General features: G+C 41.2%; 1 protein-coding gene across 1 annotated transcript in view; it reads left to right on the top strand.

Annotated features, from left to right (window-relative positions):
* The window catches only part of LOC141338406 (inactive tyrosine-protein kinase 7-like), a 46442-nt gene extending 28033 nt beyond the window's left edge, over positions 1–18409 (top strand). Inside the window, exons 2-20 of the mRNA XM_073843945.1 lie at positions 1304–1600; positions 2047–2149; positions 4681–4865; positions 4986–5133; positions 5230–5360; positions 5973–6239; positions 9272–9408; positions 9625–9760; positions 9927–10046; positions 10938–11087; positions 11218–11362; positions 12367–12494; positions 13776–13976; positions 14061–14210; positions 14322–14551; positions 16817–16897; positions 16984–17135; positions 17412–17590; positions 17677–18409. Of these exons, the coding sequence (XP_073700046.1) occupies positions 1304–1600; positions 2047–2149; positions 4681–4865; positions 4986–5133; positions 5230–5360; positions 5973–6239; positions 9272–9408; positions 9625–9760; positions 9927–10046; positions 10938–11087; positions 11218–11362; positions 12367–12494; positions 13776–13976; positions 14061–14210; positions 14322–14551; positions 16817–16897; positions 16984–17135; positions 17412–17590; positions 17677–17837 (3101 nt within the window). The 3' untranslated portion in view covers positions 17838–18409. The remainder of the gene's footprint in view (positions 1–1303; positions 1601–2046; positions 2150–4680; positions 4866–4985; positions 5134–5229; positions 5361–5972; positions 6240–9271; positions 9409–9624; positions 9761–9926; positions 10047–10937; positions 11088–11217; positions 11363–12366; positions 12495–13775; positions 13977–14060; positions 14211–14321; positions 14552–16816; positions 16898–16983; positions 17136–17411; positions 17591–17676) is intronic.
* Positions 18410–18839: the final 430 nt, after the last annotated feature.

Below are 18839 nucleotides of genomic sequence, written 5' to 3'. Positions count from 1 at the left end.
AAACATTTCAGGATTTCTGTCCATATAGTGGACTTCTATGATGCTTAAATGTTTAAATTTCCAAAATGCTGCTTAAATGCAGCTTTAAAGGGCTCTAAACGATCCCAGCCGAGGAAGAAGGGTCTTATCTAGCAAAAAGATTGGTTATTTTCTAAAAGGAATTGACAATTTATTTACATTTTAACCTTAAATGCTCAACTTGTCTAGATCTGTGTCAGCTCTGTGTATTCCGGTTCAAGTCAGTTAGGGTATGTCGAAAAACTCCCATCTCATTTTCTCCTCCAACTTCAAAATCATCCTACATCGCTGCAGAAGTACCGACCCAGTGTTTACAAAGTAAACATGCAAAAAGGGTAAAACGGTGACGGGACGATTTTGAAGATAGCATGATTCGAAATAACCCAGGAACTGTGTATACTTTAGATTATATTGGCTATGGACTTAATGTACTTGTGCTTTTGAACAGCCATCTTTGTTAAGTGACTCTGTTGTAAGCTTTTTGGCTATGAAATGTTTCGTTCAGTTGTATTGCTGGTCATGCAACTTATCAGCCTTGTTTGGCCTGGGCAATATGTCAAAAATATTTGACATAATCTAAAACCTGCATTCTCCCACTGAAAACACATTACAACTTTATAGCAATGTCCTGGAAACCGTCCACATCATCATAGAATTGACCTAGCAAGCACATATGAACTTACTATAGAAGGTCTCGTTAGCCACCTACAACATTGTAGCATCACATAGTGAAAAATGTAATACTTGAATGTATTTTAAAGTGAAATAGTGTTGTGCAAATGAATCAAGGTAATGTTAAGCTTCATGATGCATGTTCATACAGGTATTCGTCCACTCACCTCACATGCTTTCCTTCAATAAAAACTGTAGTGTGCAATTCAGGTGCTTATTACATGCTATAGCCACACTTTGATCTAAAATGAGGCCAGTGCCAATAGTTTCACTCAAATACATAACGGTAAGGGTTATCGCTTGGGTCATTGTTAAAAGGTCCAGTTCTTGCGTTGTCTACCCCAGCTGGCCTGTCTTTCTAAAGCACACCTGGGCGTCTGGCCTTGAAGTTCCAGCTGGATGAAAACAAAGAACAAACTGAGAGTCTGAGGGAGGGGTGAGGAGGGGGGTGTTCTGCTTTTTCTCAAAGCTACATTCTTTCACCTGCATTTCAGCATCTTGCTAATCAGCATCACCAGTTGTCCGTCTGGACGTGTAAGCGCTGGCACCGATCTGCTAGATTAGTTCTTTAGGTTATCTTTCTTCATGCCTGTGCTTTTTCTTCCCCTGATAGTGATCCTCGTGCAGGCCGCCACTTACTCTTTCACCAAGGAGCCAAAATCCCAGGATGCCCTGCATGGGCGCAGTGCCATGCTACGATGTGAAGTAAACGACCCTCAAGGTGTCATCTACTCCTGGAAACACAACGGTGAGAAGGTCACCAATTCCGAGAGACGATTTCTGGAAGGAGGCAACCTGAAATTCACTGCCATTGACCGAACGCTTGACTCAGGAAACTTCCAGTGCTTTGCCTCAAAGAACAGCACTGGTGAAGAGTACCACACCGGCGAGGCCTCCTTCAACATCAAATGTGAGTGTAACACTCAAATTATCCCTTCTATCTGAGTCTTAACAAGTTAGTCAAACTCCCTGCCTCTTGCTTTTCCTGGCATGTAAAAACACATGTGAACCATTGGCCCTTCCTAGCTGGCCCACTTCACCCCCTTTGCGACTGCAGCAAGCTAAACAACGCCCGCGTGAGAGAAGGTTATTTTGAGCCAGCAAGTGGAAGCCAGACAAAGCGCCCCTTTATGCCCAATGCCAAGATTAATTGGTTGAAATGCAACGTCCGGCCGCTTGTGTCAGATAACAAGTAAGGTCAACTAAATGGAGAGGCCTGTTTTTGCGGCGGGCGCAAAGCATGACCAGATGGTGTGAATGGGGGAGTTTGCTTTTGATAATGAGTGCAGAGAGTTTCGACAAGAGTTTCAGCCATCTCCTGATCATCAAGCTGTTTTTAACACGTCTGTCTTACAGGGTTGGAAAGTGGCATGGTGAGCCTGAAGAGTCCAGAATCAGAAGCAGAGATTCAGAGCTCCTCACAAGTGATACTGCGGTGCAACATAGACGGACACCCACGGTGAGGAACTGCATGTCTGATTCTCAGCCGTAAATCAGAAGCATGCTGTGGATGTGAATGCATTTAGTTACACCAGCTCAGTTTTACATGTCATTGAGTTTTGTAGCTTTTAATGCAGAGCAAGTACTCCTTGCGTTGTAGTCATAAAAGTCCAGGTATACCTCATTTTCCTCATTCCCGCAACATCTAGCACAAAACAGGCCAGTGGTTCCCAACCTAGTTCCTGGAACCCTCCAATACTGCACATTTTGCATCTTTCCTTTGTCTGTCACACCCATTTCAGGTCTTGGAATTTCTACTAATGAGCTTATGATTTGAATCAAGTGTGTTTGATTAAGGAGACATGGAAAATGTAGTGTTTGGGGAGCTCCAGGAATGTGGTTAGGAACCAGGGGTGTCCAGTCCTGTTCCTGGAGGGCCAACATCCTGCAGAGTTTAGCTCCAACCAGCACACTTGCCTGGAAGTTTTGCATAGGGATGTCACGAACATCACGTGCGTTCCGCTGGAGCGGCAATTAATACACAGAGACGTAAATCACTGACAAGCTATGCCAAATTGCACTAAAAATCAAATTCGATTTTGAATGCACGTGATAGAGATTTACTACTAATCAAAGTACCGGCTTCATTGACTAAACGCGCCTCATAATCGCATTCGCTTTATCGTGCATCCCTAGTTTTGCGTAAGTCGGAAGATCTTGATTGGCTGCTTCAGGTTTGTTTAATTAGGGTTGAAACTAACCTCTGCAGGACAGTGGCCCTCCAGGAACAGGTTTGAACACCCCTGGTTTAGATCAGGGATGGGCAACTTCGATCCTGGAGGGTCACTGTCCTGCAGAGTTTAGCTCAAACTCATCTGCATGTAGCTTTCCAATAATCTTGAAGACCTCAAAAAGCTAATTCAGGTGTGCTTAATTAGGGTTGGGGCTAAACTCTGCAGGATAGTGACCCTCCAGGAACAGGTTTGGAAACCACCGGTCTAGATCAAGGATGGCAACTTAGGGTTGAAGCTAAACTCTGCAGGAAAGTGGCCCTCCAAGACCTAATCAAACCTGTCTGTAGCTTTCCAGCGATCTTGAAGACCTTGATTAGATCATTCAGGTGTGTTTGATTAGGGTTGGAGCTAGAGATGTGCCAAAATTTGAATGCGATTATAATGCGCATTTTGTCAGTAATGCCGGTTCTGTGATTAGCTGTAAATCTCATTCACATGCTCATTCATGGAGCGCAATATTGTGCACATTATCAGAGATGTATCATCTTAGATAATTAACATGATATTGCGTAGCTTGTTCAGTGAACTTCGGTTCGGTGTAGTAAATGCCACTCCATGAATGAGGCATTACTGAGGAGATGTGCATGATAATCGCATCAGATTATCGGCACAGCCCTAGTTGGAGCTAAACTCTGCAAGACTGTTGCCCTCCAGGACCGAAGTTGCCCATTCCTTGTCTAGATGGACACCTTATGGTATATAAACATTTAGTTTAAGCACTTAAATCATGTGTACATTTGCTTTTGTCTATGGACAAATGTGTGGTGCTTGTGGACTTTGTGCGAGGGCATCAGTGGACTATGCTGATGAAGAAAAATATGTCACGCACACTGTCCATGAGCCAGAGCGAAACCTGGACAAAGGAATTACACTTTCAGTTTGAGGCACTGGTGTACAAATCTGCTACTAAATGGACATTATCCTGCAGAGTTTAGCTCCAATCCTAATTAAAGACATCTGAAGAAGCTAGTCAAGGTCTTCCAGATTACTAGAAACATCCAGGTTGGTGTATTGGGGCAGGTTATAGCTAAGTTCTCAAGGACATTGGCTCTCCAGTAGCAGGTTTGGACACCCTTAGCTTAACCCGAATAACATGTCCTGTTAAATGAGGAAGAAGGTAAATTGATCATTGGGACTGCATAACATTCATTGATTGCGATATCCCAACAAATATTCCAAAATGTTCTGTGCTCACTACTCATGAACATAGCAACGGCATTGATTTTTGACAACAAACCAACAAGCTACATGGAGAAAGGGCTCGTGGTCACCTTTGCATTGATTTGCAATCCACTTTCTTGCTTGATAGAGTGCATTTAGTTTGAAATCAATTGTAGCATCTTTAACTACCTGGAGCACACTATAACCTAGAGATTTGTGGCCAACCCTGCTCTTTGAGGGCTACCTTCCTGAAGGCTTCAGTACAAACTCTGCCCCAACGCACCTTCTTGTTAGTTTCAACTGATCCTAGACACCTTGCTGGTCCTAGCTGGTTCAGGGGTGTTTGATTATGGTTGGAGCTAAACTAAGGGTTGGGCAACTCTCGAGGTCTACTGTCCTGCAGAGTTTAGCTCCAACCCTAGTCAAACACAACTGAAATAGCTAATCAAGGTCTTCAGGAATACTAGAAAGCTACAGGCAGGTGACCCTGAGGGTTGGATTTGCCTAAATGCTGCATTTGGTTACCCCTGATCTAGAGAACGTTCTCATGCACTTTTCCCAACTATAATAACCATGACCCTGGCTGAACCTACAGGCCCACCAATCGCTGGCACAAAGATGGAACATTACTACCAGAGAAGAGCTACAAAATCAACAACAAAGACAGAACGCTTACACTGCCGAACGCCAGTCCTGACGACAATGGGATCTACTACTGCTGTGCGAAAAATGCAGCTGGCCATGTGTGCAGCAATGACAACTTCACCCTCAACATCATAGGTATGGGTTTCTCATCGTGTATTTGGATGAAAAGTTGAACCACGGGTCTTTCTTCAAGAGTCTGTCTTTCAAGTTTTATGTTCCTGTTATGTAACAAATGGTCTTGATCTTTCTCTGTAGATAAGAGTTTTCCTCAACCGGTGGTGAAGCCAGAAGATTTGGTAGTCATGAGGAATGAGGAAGCGGTTTTCCACTGTCAGTTCACAGCTGAACCGCAGCCTACGGTTGAGTGGTACCACGAGAATGAGCTGGTGGCCAACAAGAGCCGGTACTACTCTTTATAATTTGTCTTTTAGTGACAAATTAGTTTTTGAATTCTGCGAATGACCGTGCATTTGACCATTTACCTCTATGTTTCCTACAGTGTCTTTATTCTGAGCAATGGATCCCTCTTCATCTCTCAGGTGAAGCAGCGAAACACAGGCCTGTATAAATGTGTGGCTCAAGGGCCCCGTGGCCCACCTGTGTCTCTCGAGGCCTCGCTGCGAATTGCAGGTAACAAGCTCAGACCTATTCATGTGCAGTTAGACATGCTGTCATGTAGGAGCTAGACATATCAAAGGGATTTTAATAACAGCCAATAAGATAAAGCGTACGTTACAGCATGAACCATGATTTGCATGAACATAAAAGCTGAGTAATCATACTTAGTATGATCCCATACCCTGGTGTATACCAGTATATAGAGGATCTTAAACCTGACAGACATGAATTTAAATCTGCAAAACTCAGTGGACTCATTAAGTGAATTTTGAATCTGACTCAGAATTGTTCAATTCCATAATGTTCAACATTAATATAGTATATAGGTTTGAGGTTTTAGAGGTATAGAGGTTTGGCCTGGGCCTCACATACTGGTGAACTCTGGGTTCCTAATGCATTGAATCTTCAGAGCAATTATCTGCAGCTTCAGTGATGAAGCCCATCTAATCCCTCTCTGTTTACGACACCTGCCTGGGTGCTTTCACAGGACTGAGCGGCTTACTCAGCTCAGATGTCATTGTTTTCGGTGAATGATGGACTGTTTGGAGCCATTCTTTGAAACCTCACTTGACATATTTCCTTGCTTTGCTCTCGAACCTGTTTCTTGTCAACTTTTCTCCTCAGAAATCGATGATATGATCCCTAAACAGTCCAAAGTGTTTACCGCTGACTCTCTGGAGCATGTGACGTGTCGAGCACCCCATGGACACCCTGAGCCAGAGGTTTGGTGGGAACATGAGGGACAGCGAGTTCCAGCTGAGGGCAGAGTACGCCAGGAAGGACTAAACCTGATTTTCAGCCCCACTCGTGGTGAAGATTCAGGAATCTACACTTGTTTTGCACAAAATAAGGCTGGACAGAAGAAACAAGAGTTGACTGTCACCGTGGCAAGTAAGTCTTAGGCCAGAAACATTGCATAATGTACATGTTAAAGGGTATCAGAGTTTCCTTCTGTTATGCCCCAGAACCAACTTTAGCTCGTTTAGTCTATTTTTAAGAAAGAAGCAAGGAAATGACTGTGAGGTTTTCAGATTAAGTCAGATTCATTTTCTCAGCTGTTCAGACTGTTGTTATACCTGGAAGGGACACCTGTTACATTACATGGTTTAAGTGAGCCAATTCAGCTTTTTTTTCCTTTCATGTGGCACAGATCGGATATGAACATCTAAGTAGGAAAAAACCACATGGATTCTGATATACTTTGATCAATCTCAGGCCTCATTCATATGTGGAAATAAATCTGATATGAATTATTTATGTATATTTGTGTCTCTCATGTAAGTGGACATATTGGATATTCCCGTCAATGCAATTTATTCATCATTGAAAAAGTGATGGTGGCGAATTACGCAAATGTCAGAGGTGGACACTTTTCTAGGTCAGTACATGGTGTTGCCAAGTCCGCAGTACTTCTGTTTTGTAGTCCGTGGGTTAAAGAGATCTCTCCTAACCACTATTTCGAATGAATAGCAATTGGGCGGGGTTTGTTTTACAGACCTGGCAACCTGTGAAGGCTTCTACCCTGGGTTTTGGGTTCCCAAGTGTATAGTATAAATGCAGATATCAGATATGGGTCTCTTTTAAAAGAAGATGGTCATCAGAAAAAATGGATATAGTCACCAAATCGAAATTGGGCATCAAGAGCTGCAGTGTAAATGTAACCTTGGAATGTAACATGTACACTACCAGTCAAAAGTTTGACTGGCAGTGTATGTAGGATATTTCAGAATGCAACAACTCAAAAAAATCTAGCTTGTGTTCACAGAATCATTTAATTTGCGTACTCCATTAGCATGTTTTCTACTGTCCTCTACTGAATATCTCACATTCCATCAATTTTGCTTCATTATGACCAATACTGTCTTATGAATTAAAGTCCTGTAGATGATCCATAACAATACGACAGAAAGTCTCTCAGTGTCACACAACAGGGCCTTTCAGGACTTTAAATAAATTACTATTCTCATTTAAACAATTTCCCCTCAGAGACTCATCGGCCGAAGTAACCAGATTTAGTTGTTGGTTTTTTTTTTTGCTGAGTTAAACAATTGGATATAAATTAACTTTTTTGGGGGAGTGCAATGCTTCCCATATGCAACAGAAAAAGGCAACACTTAATCATAATGCCTAAAAAAGCTGTTTTGTTGTTGCAGTGGATTTCGTGTATTGGTGTAAAGCTTAAATTATACTTTGGTTTTTACACAAACAGTAGGCCATTCCTATATTGCCTGTGACCGAAATTTAATTATCAGCATAGTACGAACATACTTTACGCTAGGAAAGCACAATATTGGATTTGTGCAGATATCCGATATGCCGATATTTTTCAGCTCATTTTGGCTGATTGCCGATATATTTCCTTTTGTTTGGAAACAACACCAAATTATGCAAATTAATTTTAATATTGGTTACATTTTAACAAGAAGTTACTTGTTAGAATTACGCAAACAATAATGAAGTGTTTTTTTTAATAATAACTACAAATAAACTATCAGTAACTGCATTTTTTTTCTTAGGAAAACATTTTTATTTTTAAAAGATTTAACATTTGTAGATGGTGTAAAGCAAAAGAGAAATTCTTAAAATCTTTTATGACATTAATTACTGCTTTATTTAATCAGAATTACATTCTTAATGTTATTTGTGTATTTTAATTCCATTCTATTAGAAGTAGGCCAACAGTGTCCCATACAGAATTAAAACTCCTTTCCTGCTGCCGCCATTCCTGCTGCTGTTAATACTGTTTATCCTATATCACACTGAACGCGTCATTCTGTACATGCATTTTCAGATTAAATGCAGTGATCCAAAACATTGAATCTAATCATCATTCAGGCAAAACTTTGCTTCAAGAATGAGCCACACTGCTGATCTGATCTAATCGCTAACACACCCTGAGAACATGCGAGTTATTCCTCTTATCAGCATAATTTTTCATATCGGGCCGTTGCCGATATTTCGATATTTACATTTAAAGCATGTTTATGGTTATCGGTAGGGATGCACGATAAATCGAATGCGATTATGAGGCGCGTTTAGTCAATGAAGCCGGTACTTTGATTAGTAGTAAATCTCCATCACGTGCGTTCAGCTGGAGCGGCAATTAATACACAGAGACGTAAATCACAGACAAGCTACACCAAATTGCGCTAAAAATCGAATTCGACTTTTTACTACTGATTTACTACTAATCAAAGTACCGGCTTTATTGACTAAACGCGCCTCATAATCGCATTCAATTTATCGTGCATCCCTAGTTATCGGTCCCTTTCAAAACTGATTTATTGATAAAACTATTTATTTTAATAAAGTTTTGGTCAGAGCCCTTTTTATTCTCAATATTTACATTTTCATTTTTACTATATATATATATATATATATTTGTTCATATATCTTTCGGTTATCTTTCTACTTGAGAAATTTGTAATAATCGGTATCTGCATTGGCCCTGAAAAACTGATCATACTGGCCTGTTATTGGCGTCAATATTAATCATTTTTTATGCTTATCTGTCCTTTTCCAAACCGATTTACCGATTAAAATAATTTGTGTGTGTGTATATATATGTCTGTATATATCCTGAAAAACTCATATCAGTCCACCGCTAGTACAGAGATGTGCATAGCTCAACATCGACATCAGGACTGCTAAACAAAAACATGCTAGCATCATACTTAAACATGCTGGTAGTGTGTAAAATCATGCTAGTATTGTGTGAAAACATGTTACTAGTTTGTAAAACTATGTATATCTAGTAGATTTACATGCATAAATAATAGGAGGTGGGTGTTTCAAAGTGAACTTTCCTCAAATAGACTAAGTAAAAAAAATGAATAATCCTTTACAAGATGTCTGCAGTAAAACTGTTCAACTGTTGTTCATTATTGCTATTGTGATCCTAAACCTCTGCTCTGCGGTTCCAGCCAAACCGGAGTGGATCCAGAAACCTGTGGAAAGTCAGCTGGAGGAGGGGCGCCCTGGATACCTGCACTGCCATACACGCGCCACGCCTGAACCCGAGGTCACATGGTACCGCAACATGCAGCCAATCAGCACTGAGGTGAGTGGGACAGTGATGTCATGCCCATATCAAATTCGAAACACAATCTCTTGCTGCCTCCTCAGGCGAGAGGAGCCTTTTGATGTCTCCGAAAATGAGGATGTGGTGATTCTCTACTGGGGAAAGACGATCCTCTGCACAGTCGATCATGGATGAAGCAAACAGTAATGTAGTAATCATGTTGTCACACACACACTCTCTCTCTTTTTTGTAAAGGACGTTCGCTTCAAGCTCTTCTCCAATGGAACTTTGCGAATAAATAACGTGGAGGTGTACGACGGCCACCTGTACAGCTGTGAGAGCAAAACAGAGGCGGGACGACTTAATGCGCAGGCGCGGGTATACGTACTTGGTGAGGAACATTTGTTGTGTGCTGTTTTATTTCTAATTTTAACTTGAACGGTTTTTCAGTGGCTGAGGCCATTGTCTGGATGTCAAGGTGGCTGATATATTGCCCATATTTAAAAGCCGCTCTAGGCACTTCTCAACAGCATTCGCTATTGTGCTATCTATTTCAGAGCGTCTGAAGTTCACACCGACACCGCAGGGCTACCAGTGCCTGGAGCTTAATAAGGGAGGAAATCTGCAGTGTTCAGCAAAGGGCCGACAGACCCCGACCATCCGATGGATCAGGACAGGTCTGACAGAAGATTGACTACCATTGTGAATTTGTAACCTAAAAGATGTTTTAAAAGTGTTGAATGTGGTTTAACTTTGTAAGGTGTAAAATCCTTGATAGCACACGTACATCTCTGAGATGTCTATTTGACGTCTGCATTTACATTTGCAAGACATCTACACGACGTAGTTCGCTCATCTGCGATACGTCTATTGGACGTTTCCTATCTGATGTCAAATAGACGTCTATTAGACATCTTTAAGATGTTTATGATTCAGAATGTATGTAAAACTGACATCTTACAGACATCTGCCAGACGTTTGTACACAGCAAATGCTTTCCAGATCAAGAGATCTTTAACAGACATCTTGCAGACGTACGTGTGCTATCTGGGAGACATCTATGTGACGACTGCATTTACATCTGCAAGACGTAGTTTGCTCATCTGCAATACGTCTACTGGACGATTCCTGTCAGATGTCAAATAGACGTCTATTAGATGTCTTTAAGATGTTTATGAATTAGAATGTATGTAAAACTGACATCTTACAGACGTCTGCCAGATGCTTTCCAGACCAGGAGATCTTTAACAGACATCTTGCAGACATATGTGTGATATCTGGAATGCTAATCCTAATCATTGCACTTGGGAAGCGATCTGTTGCTGCTGCCTTTCGGAATTTACATGTCCCCAACAACTTCCGTAGTCCCATTTAGCGTTTAAGCTTTTTTCAAGACAAAAAAAAATTAAAAAAATTTTTGAATAGTGTTATTGAGTTACTTTTGGCAGTTAAGAAAGCTTTGCATTGTGTGTCTTTGAAAATGAAAACATCTGCTGCTGGATTAAGTTCATGAAAGTCCTGGGTTTCCATGTAGTGAATGTGTCTTTTTCTCTCTGGCACCCCTGCAGATGGCAGTGATATCCCTGCGTGGGTGGAGCAGAAGGGAGGCACACTGCACTTCACCACAGTGACGCGGGCAGACGCCGGGAACTACACCTGCCTCGCCTCCAACAGCCAGCAGGGAGAGATTCGAGCCGTCGTCCAGCTCACAGTTGCAGGTACTTGGGGAAAAAACTTTGTTTTTGATGGATTTTCTTGATGCGTATGGACAAGAAGCATTGCTGAATTAATAAAATATCCCTTGACACGTCTCTCTGTTTTTCTTTTCTTTCTTCCTCCGTTCTTTAGTTTATGTGGTGTTTAAACTCAAGCCGGAGAATACCACAGTATATCAGGGACACACCGCAGTACTTCACTGTCAGGCCACTGGAGACCCTCCTCCCTTCATCCAGTGGAAGAAGAAAGACAAATTTCTGGAGGCAGACAAGAGCAGGTAAAGCTTTATTATCCCAAACTGTATCACTAGCCAGGTTTCCATCCAAAAATGTGAAATTACCTTAAGCGCAAAATTGGAATATCGCATAAAATATTTACAAATAAGCACTGTTTTTATCCAACAAGTCAGAGAGAATAAAATAGTCACTTCCTGATAATCTGACACAAAATATCAGAAGAAAGGTGGGAGAAGCCACTGGATATTAATAATTTTCAGACAAAACACAATAAATGCGGTCATTGCTTTCGACGGCTCATGCCAGCTGTTTGGGAACGCAGTCTTGTAAGACAGTTCTGGGAGGCAATTGTACAGAAATACTTTGATAGACTTTGCTCAGGCATTTCAGAATGACCATAACATTTCAGATGCTGTACAATGAGATCAATCCACTTGTTAGTCAAGTTATCCCGTCGCATAGCTCAAAGTTACATGACTTTTTCTGGTGTGCGTGGAGGAATTTATTTGCAAAATGAGTTTCCATATCCCATGATTCCCATTAACCCTTTTTGGCTAAATGAAAAAAACACCAAGTACATTTCGGTTTCTCCAAATTGTGGCATTTTAATCACTCGTTTCTGATGCAATACTTCAAAATGTGCATAAACAGGGTTGATTGAAACATAGCTACACTCCTAAAAATAAAGGTGCTTCACGATGCCATAGAAGAACCTTTTTTGTCTAACTGGTTTTATAAAGAACCTTTTATATCTGAAGAATCTTTCTGTTACACAGTAGGTTCTTTGTGGCAAAAAATGTTCTTCAGATTATAAGAAGGTAAGAAAGAGAGAGTTCTTTAAAGAACCTTTGACTGAGAGGTTCATTGTGGAACCAAAAATGGTTCTTCTATGGCATCGCTGTGAAGAACCTTTTAAAGCACCTTTATTTTTAAAGGTGAGTGTACTGATCCGGCTTTCTTAAGTTCAGACTGAAGTGGTATCATTGGAAGATTTGAAAGAAGTATTTCCTTGTTTCAAGAATCTTCTTGTTTATTGCTAATTCAGATTCCAGAAGATGCCCAACGGCTCCCTGGTCATTCATGACGTCAGCATGGAGGACACAGGAAGCTACACCTGCATTGCAGGAAACAGCTGTAACATTGCACACACTTCGGCAGAGCTCTACGTTGTCGGTAAGTGTGAGACCCTTCTCATTTTTCAAAAACCTACAATCTATTGGTTTTCCTATTTTCTGGATGGGTGTCTTTTGCAACTCACATCTCTTCATCCAATTAACAATGCATAGGAACATGTCTTGCCTTACACTATCTTTCCATTTTTAATTTCTATTTTTCCAGTTGTACATCACAAAACAGAAAAAAAGATCTGTCACTGCTTGTGTTTCATTGCTTAATACACATAATGCACTCAGTGGTTAAAACTAAAAACAGTGGAAACTCAGATTTTTCAAAACTCTTTTTCTGTAACAGCAAATTTGACTGTAAAGATACCAAACAAGAAGTAAAGAAGCAAAGGAGATAAAGGTCACAATAGCAATATTTTGTGGACAAACATCGTTGATTTGTCTTTTTTGTCAATAGCATAGTGATATATGAAACGGCTCACACAGAAGTTAAGTTCAAACTGAGCAACACATGATCAACTTCTTATTGCATTATTCCGAAATCAAGTTTTTTAAATAGGTATTTGGTTAACACAATATCAGGATATTTAATATTTCCCACTCATTAAAATTGTTATTTCTAATGTGGTTGCTAACACGTGACTTAATGTGTTTAGGCTAAAACATTCATAAAAATTGTGTTACTTTGTAAAAATCATCATGATGAACAAAACATGTAACTATCTTAAACTTTGAGCTTATTTTCTACAATTAATCCAAAAGCCAGTGGAAAAATCCTATTGGCTTTTTGTCAAGGGATCCTTCTTAGTTGGCTTACAAAAATACATTATCCCTGCAGCACTCTGTGGGACCATTTCCTGCTTGAAAGTGATTATATCTTCTCTTATCCTTTGAACCAATTAGAATTCTTGTTCTGCTGTCTTTTTATTCTTTTTGTTTACGTTACACCGTATCTGCCACTGCTATACTTGGAGCGGTGTACTCCTCGCAGCTGTGTTTAACCAATTTTTGTACTATATGGCTCTTTGAAACCTGATATATACTGCAATACAGTTTCAAAGTTCACCCTAAACCAATTTCAGCCCATCTCAGACCACCAACTCAATTTCCACATTAGGCTGAATTGCAGATGCTTTGAGTCTAGTTGACTTCAGAGAGAGGAGAGGCACATCAAATTGTGTTGTGGTGCGAGTTCAGGACTGTTAGATCCTAATTTAATTTTTGTCACTTGATTCCTATAAGGAGACTATTTAAGCTGGGATCAAAGGGATGCAGGAGTCAAACTGCTCTTTCTAAAAACTCTATGCATTTTGTATGTGGTTGTCTACAGAAAAACCAGTTCAGCACTCATTGGCAGATGATGAAAAGACCCCTTACAAAATGATCCAGACTATCGGTCTGTCGGTGGGGGCAGCCGTGGCTTACATCATTGTCGTGCTGGGCCTAATGTTTTACTGCAAGCAGAGACGCAATGCCAAGAGACTCCAGAAGGGACAGGATGGAGACGAGCAAGAGGTGGAATGTCTCAACGGTGTGTGTGTTGTTAACTTTTGCTAGCAAGCAATTGTGAAAAATAAACCTAGTTCTCTGATCCAGTTTTCTGATCGACTTACAGGAGACGTCCAACAGAACGGCCATACCACAGCAGAGATCCAAGAGGAGGTGGCGCTTACCAACATGGCAGCCAGCGGAAACAACAAACGCCACAGCAGTCACGACAAGCTCCAATTTCCCCGAAACAACCTGCACACCATCACGACACTCGGTACAGCAATAAACTCTTTAAAAACAAAGACCTACTGACTAGTTTACAACTAGCATTAACATCTCAGTTTTTGCCAAAATGAATTAATCTACTTTGTTTCTCCTCATGTAGGTAAAGGAGAGTTTGGTGAAGTGCTGCTGGCAAAAGTGAAGGCCAGTGAGGATGAGGAGGAGACTGTAGTGCTGGTGAAGAGTCTGCAGACACGTGACGAGCAGATACAGTTGGATTTCCGTCGCGAATGTGACATGTTTGCTAAGATCAGTCATGCCAATGTTGCTCGTCTGCTGGGCATCTGTAGAGAAGTGGAGCCGCACTACATGATCATGGAGTACACCGACATGGTAAAATCAGTTCACTGCATTATGTCTGTCTGTCTGTCCATCTGTTTATTTGTTTGTTCATCTATATATGTCCTTAGGTCTATCTATTGGTCTGCCTGTCCTTCTAATCACATATCTGTCTATATTTATGTGTCTGCCTATATATCTATCTGTCTTTCTATCAGTCTGCCTGTGTTGTCCATCTGTCTATCTATCTGTGTTCCTTTGTCTGTCTGTCTGTCTGTCTGTCTGTCTGTCTGTCTGTCTAGCCGTTGTCTATCTGTTGTCCATCTGTCTATCTATCTGTGTTCCTTTGTCTGTCTGTCTGTCTGTCTGTCTGTCTGTCTGTCTGTCTGTCTGTCTAGCCGTTGTCTATCTGTTGTCCATCTGTCTATCTATCTGTGTTCCTCTGTCTGTCTGTCTGTCTGTCTGTCTGTCTGTCTGTCTAGCCGTTGTCTATCTGTTGTCCATCTATCTACCTGTGCTCGTCCGTCTGTCTGTCTGTCTAGCCGTTGTCTATCTGTTGTCCATCTGTCTATCTATCTGTGTTCCTCTGTCTGTCTGTCTGTCTGTCTGTCTAGCCGTTGTCTATCTGTTGTACATCTGTCTATCTACCTGTGTCTGTCTGTCTGTCTGTCTGTCTGTCTGTCTGTCTGTCTGTCTGTCTGTCTGTCTGTCTGTCTGTCTGTCTAACTGTCTATCTGTTGTCCATCTGTCTATCTGTGTTCCTTTGTCTGTCTGTCTATCTAGCCGTTGTTTATCTGTTGTCCATCTGTCTATCTATCTGTGTTCCTCTGTCTGTCTGTCTGTCTGTCTGTCTGTCTGTCTGTCTGTCTAGCCGTTGTCTATCTGTTGTCCATCTGTCTATCTGTGTTCCTCTGTCTGTCTGTCTGTCTGTCTGTCTGTCTGTCTGTCTGTCTGTCTATCTAGCCGTTGTTTATCTGTTGTCCATCTGTCTATCTATCTGTGTTCCTCTGTCTGTCTGTCTGTCTGTCTGTCTGTCTGTCTGTCTGTCTGTCTGTCTGTCTGTCTGTCTGTCTAGCCGTTGTCTATCTGTTGTCCATCTGTCTATCTGTGTTCCTTTGTCTGTCTGTCTGTCTAGCCGTTGTTTATCTGTTGTCCATCTGTCTATCTATCTGTGTTCCTCTGTCTGTCTGTCTGTCTGTCTAGCCGTTGTCTATCTGTTGTCCATCTGTCTATCTATCTGTGTTCCTCTGTCTGTCTGTCTGTCTGTCTGTCTGTCTGTCTGTCTGTCTGTCTGTCTGTCTAGCCGTTGTCTATCTGTTGTCCATCTGTCTATCTATCTGTGTTCCTTTGTTTGTTTGTCTGTCTGTCTGTCTGTCTATCTATCTGTGTTCCTCTGTCTGTCTGTCTGTCTGTCTGTCTGTCTGTCTGTCTACCTGTGTTCCTTTGTCTGTCTGTCTGTCTGTCTCTGTCTTTTTGTCTATCTGTTGTCCATCTTGTCAGTTTGTCTCTCTGTCTCCACTCTTTTGCCTCTATCTGTTGTCCATCTGTCTATCTATCTGTGTTCCTTTGTCTGTCTACCTGTGTCTGTTGATCTGTCTGTCTGTCTCTGTCTCAGTCTTTTGCCTCTATCTGTTGTCCATCTGTCTATGTATGTGTCTGCTTGTCTAGCCGTTGTCCATCTGTCTGTCTACCTATCTGTGTCCGTTTATCTGTCTGTCTCTGTCTCAGTCTTTTTGTCTATCTGTTGTCCATCTTTTCAGTTTGTCTCTCTATCTGTCTGTCTGTCTCCACTCTTTTGTCTCTGTCTATCTGTTGTCCATCTGTATGTCTGTGTCTGCCTATATATATATCTTTCTATCTACCTGCCTGTCTGTCCATTCATCTGTCACATGTCTCAGTCTGTGTTTTGTCCATCTGTCTTTTGTCCATCTGTCTATCTACCTGTGTTCTTTTGTCTGCCTGTCTATCGGTGTCTGTCTTTTTGCCTATCTGTTGTCCATCTGTCTGTCTGTCTACCTACCTGTGAGTATCTATCTATCTATCTATCTATCTATCTATCTATCTATCTATCTATCTATCTATCTATCTATCTATCTATCTATCTATCTATCTATCTATCTATCTATCTATCTATCTATCTATCTATCTATCTATCTATCTATCTCACCCCATTTACCCCTAATAGTATCACAGTAATCTCTTTGGTGGCATATGGCTTTATTCTAGATGTATTTTGAAGTGCTGATTGAAATATTGTGTCCTGAGAAGCTTCTTCACTCCTGGTCTTGTCTAATTTTGCTGTGTGTGGTGTACTTTCAGGGTGATCTGAAGCAATACCTGAGAGTGTCCAAGAGCAAAGACGAGAAAGTCAAAGTCCAGCCACTCAGCACCAAGCAGAAGGTAGTTAATAACTATCTCCAGTCTCCCTCATATACAAACACACACATCAGGGCAAACCGCACTCACTCTGTGCTGTCTGCTCGCAGGTGTCGGTGTGTCTGCAGGTGGCACGAGGGATGGAACACCTGTCCAACCAACGCTTCGTCCACAAAGACCTGGCTGCACGCAACTGCCTGATCTCTTCCAAACGCCAGATTAAAGTGTCTGCTCTGGGCCTTAGCAAAGACGTCTACAACAGGTACAATTAAAAACATGTTCTGCAACATTTGCCTTTTATTAAACCAGTTAAGTTCACTCGGAAGTCCTAATCCACGTTTATAGCCAAAGCCTTTGATTTACAAAATGAGGACTGAAGAGAATGTTCATTGGAGTCATCTTTTTGAATTCCGAAAACTTCCTGTAGTGATTGTTCACACACTTGTGAATGTTCTCCATGTATTGTAATGCACAGTGCTTCCCCCTTGTGGTGACAGTCATCATTGTTTCTTTTCTGTCTTTGCGTGTCTGTTCACAGTGAGTACTACCATTATCGCCAGTCCTATATTCCACTGCGTTGGCTCCCGTCTGAAGCCGTCTTTGAGGACGATTTCTCCACTAAGACGGACGTGTGGTCATTTGGAGTGCTCATGTGGGAGGTGTTCAGCTTTGGCGAGCTGCCGTACGCCGACCTCACGGACGACAAAGTTCTAGAAGGTGCGACTCAACAAAAAGTCAAATGTGTTACGTATCGACTTACGGTTCTGATTTCTTCCTAACTTTCTTTCTTTGTGTCTCTACAGCTCTGCAGGAAGGGAAGCTGAAGTTGTCTCCTCCTCAGGGGTGTCCATCTCGGATCTTCAAGCTGATGGTGCGCTGTTGGGCCGCCAGCCCAAAGGACAGACTGTGTTTCAGCGACATCACCACCGCCCTCAGCGATCTGCCCTCTGAAAGTAAAGTGTGAGAGAATTGGATCGTTCTTCAAGCCATGGTTCAACACCTTCCATCCTAAACATTCAGATTCAAGTGTCTTGCCTCAAGAACAAAAAGACTTGGCATTTGTTATATTTTCCACCATTTCTTTCTTTTATAAATATATATATATATATATGTTTATTAAAATGTTTTCGAAGGTTCCTCAAACATTTGGTTCTTAATGGGGTTTGTACCAAAAGCTGCCCTGTCACTTCTCAGTTTGAGTTCGCCCACTCAAAATGTAGTAAATAGTGCGTTTGTAATACCAAACCGTGCACTGACCAATTTTATATTTTAGAAGGATTGTCTCGGGAGCCTCTTAATTTATTTAAAAGGTCCTGTTCGTTCAATGTACAGAAAGGTACTGTTTATATGACTTTTTTTTATTATGTTTATGACCTTTTTATATCATTCAGAAGTACACATAGAGACAGACTATGTTTATAAGACGACTTTGTCATTGAGTTCAAATTTCAAGTGCCTGTTCAATGAAGGATGTCTTGAGTTTAGTATGCTGTATGTTACGACTCGGAAAGCCTTGAATGTTTTGTTTTTATACATTTATAGTGTTTTATTGCTTAGTAAGAGTTCAGTGTTTTATCTTGTAACTGCTACCCACACGTTGCATATCGGTTTCTATAAAAAGTCAGAGGTATTTTTGACTTTGGAAAAAAAAAATAGTGAACAAACGCTTCTGTCACATACTCTGCTGTTGCAATAAAATTTCACTTTTAACAAAGCTTGTATGATTTCATGTTAAGTTGCCTTATATGCACTATATAGTTCTACAGAGGCTTCTGTGAGATCCTACCTCACCTCACCGCCTGCATCCAACATCTTCAAACAGGACAGAAGTTGATTTCTAGACATTTCAACTCACTGACTCCCTCTAATGGTTGTATAGTGTGCAGTTCCCATTTTTCTAGAATCAGTTTGCAGCTGTATACTTTCTGAAGTGCTCTTGTACAAAGTGGTGAGGGCTGGAGTTATT

The sequence above is a fragment of the Garra rufa genome, chromosome 7 (genome assembly GCF_049309525.1).
Source record: "Garra rufa chromosome 7, GarRuf1.0, whole genome shotgun sequence".
NCBI lineage: Eukaryota > Metazoa > Chordata > Actinopteri > Cypriniformes > Cyprinidae > Garra > Garra rufa.
Note: the sequence above shows the minus strand (reverse complement) of the source record. Positions and strands in the feature narration are given on the sequence as shown.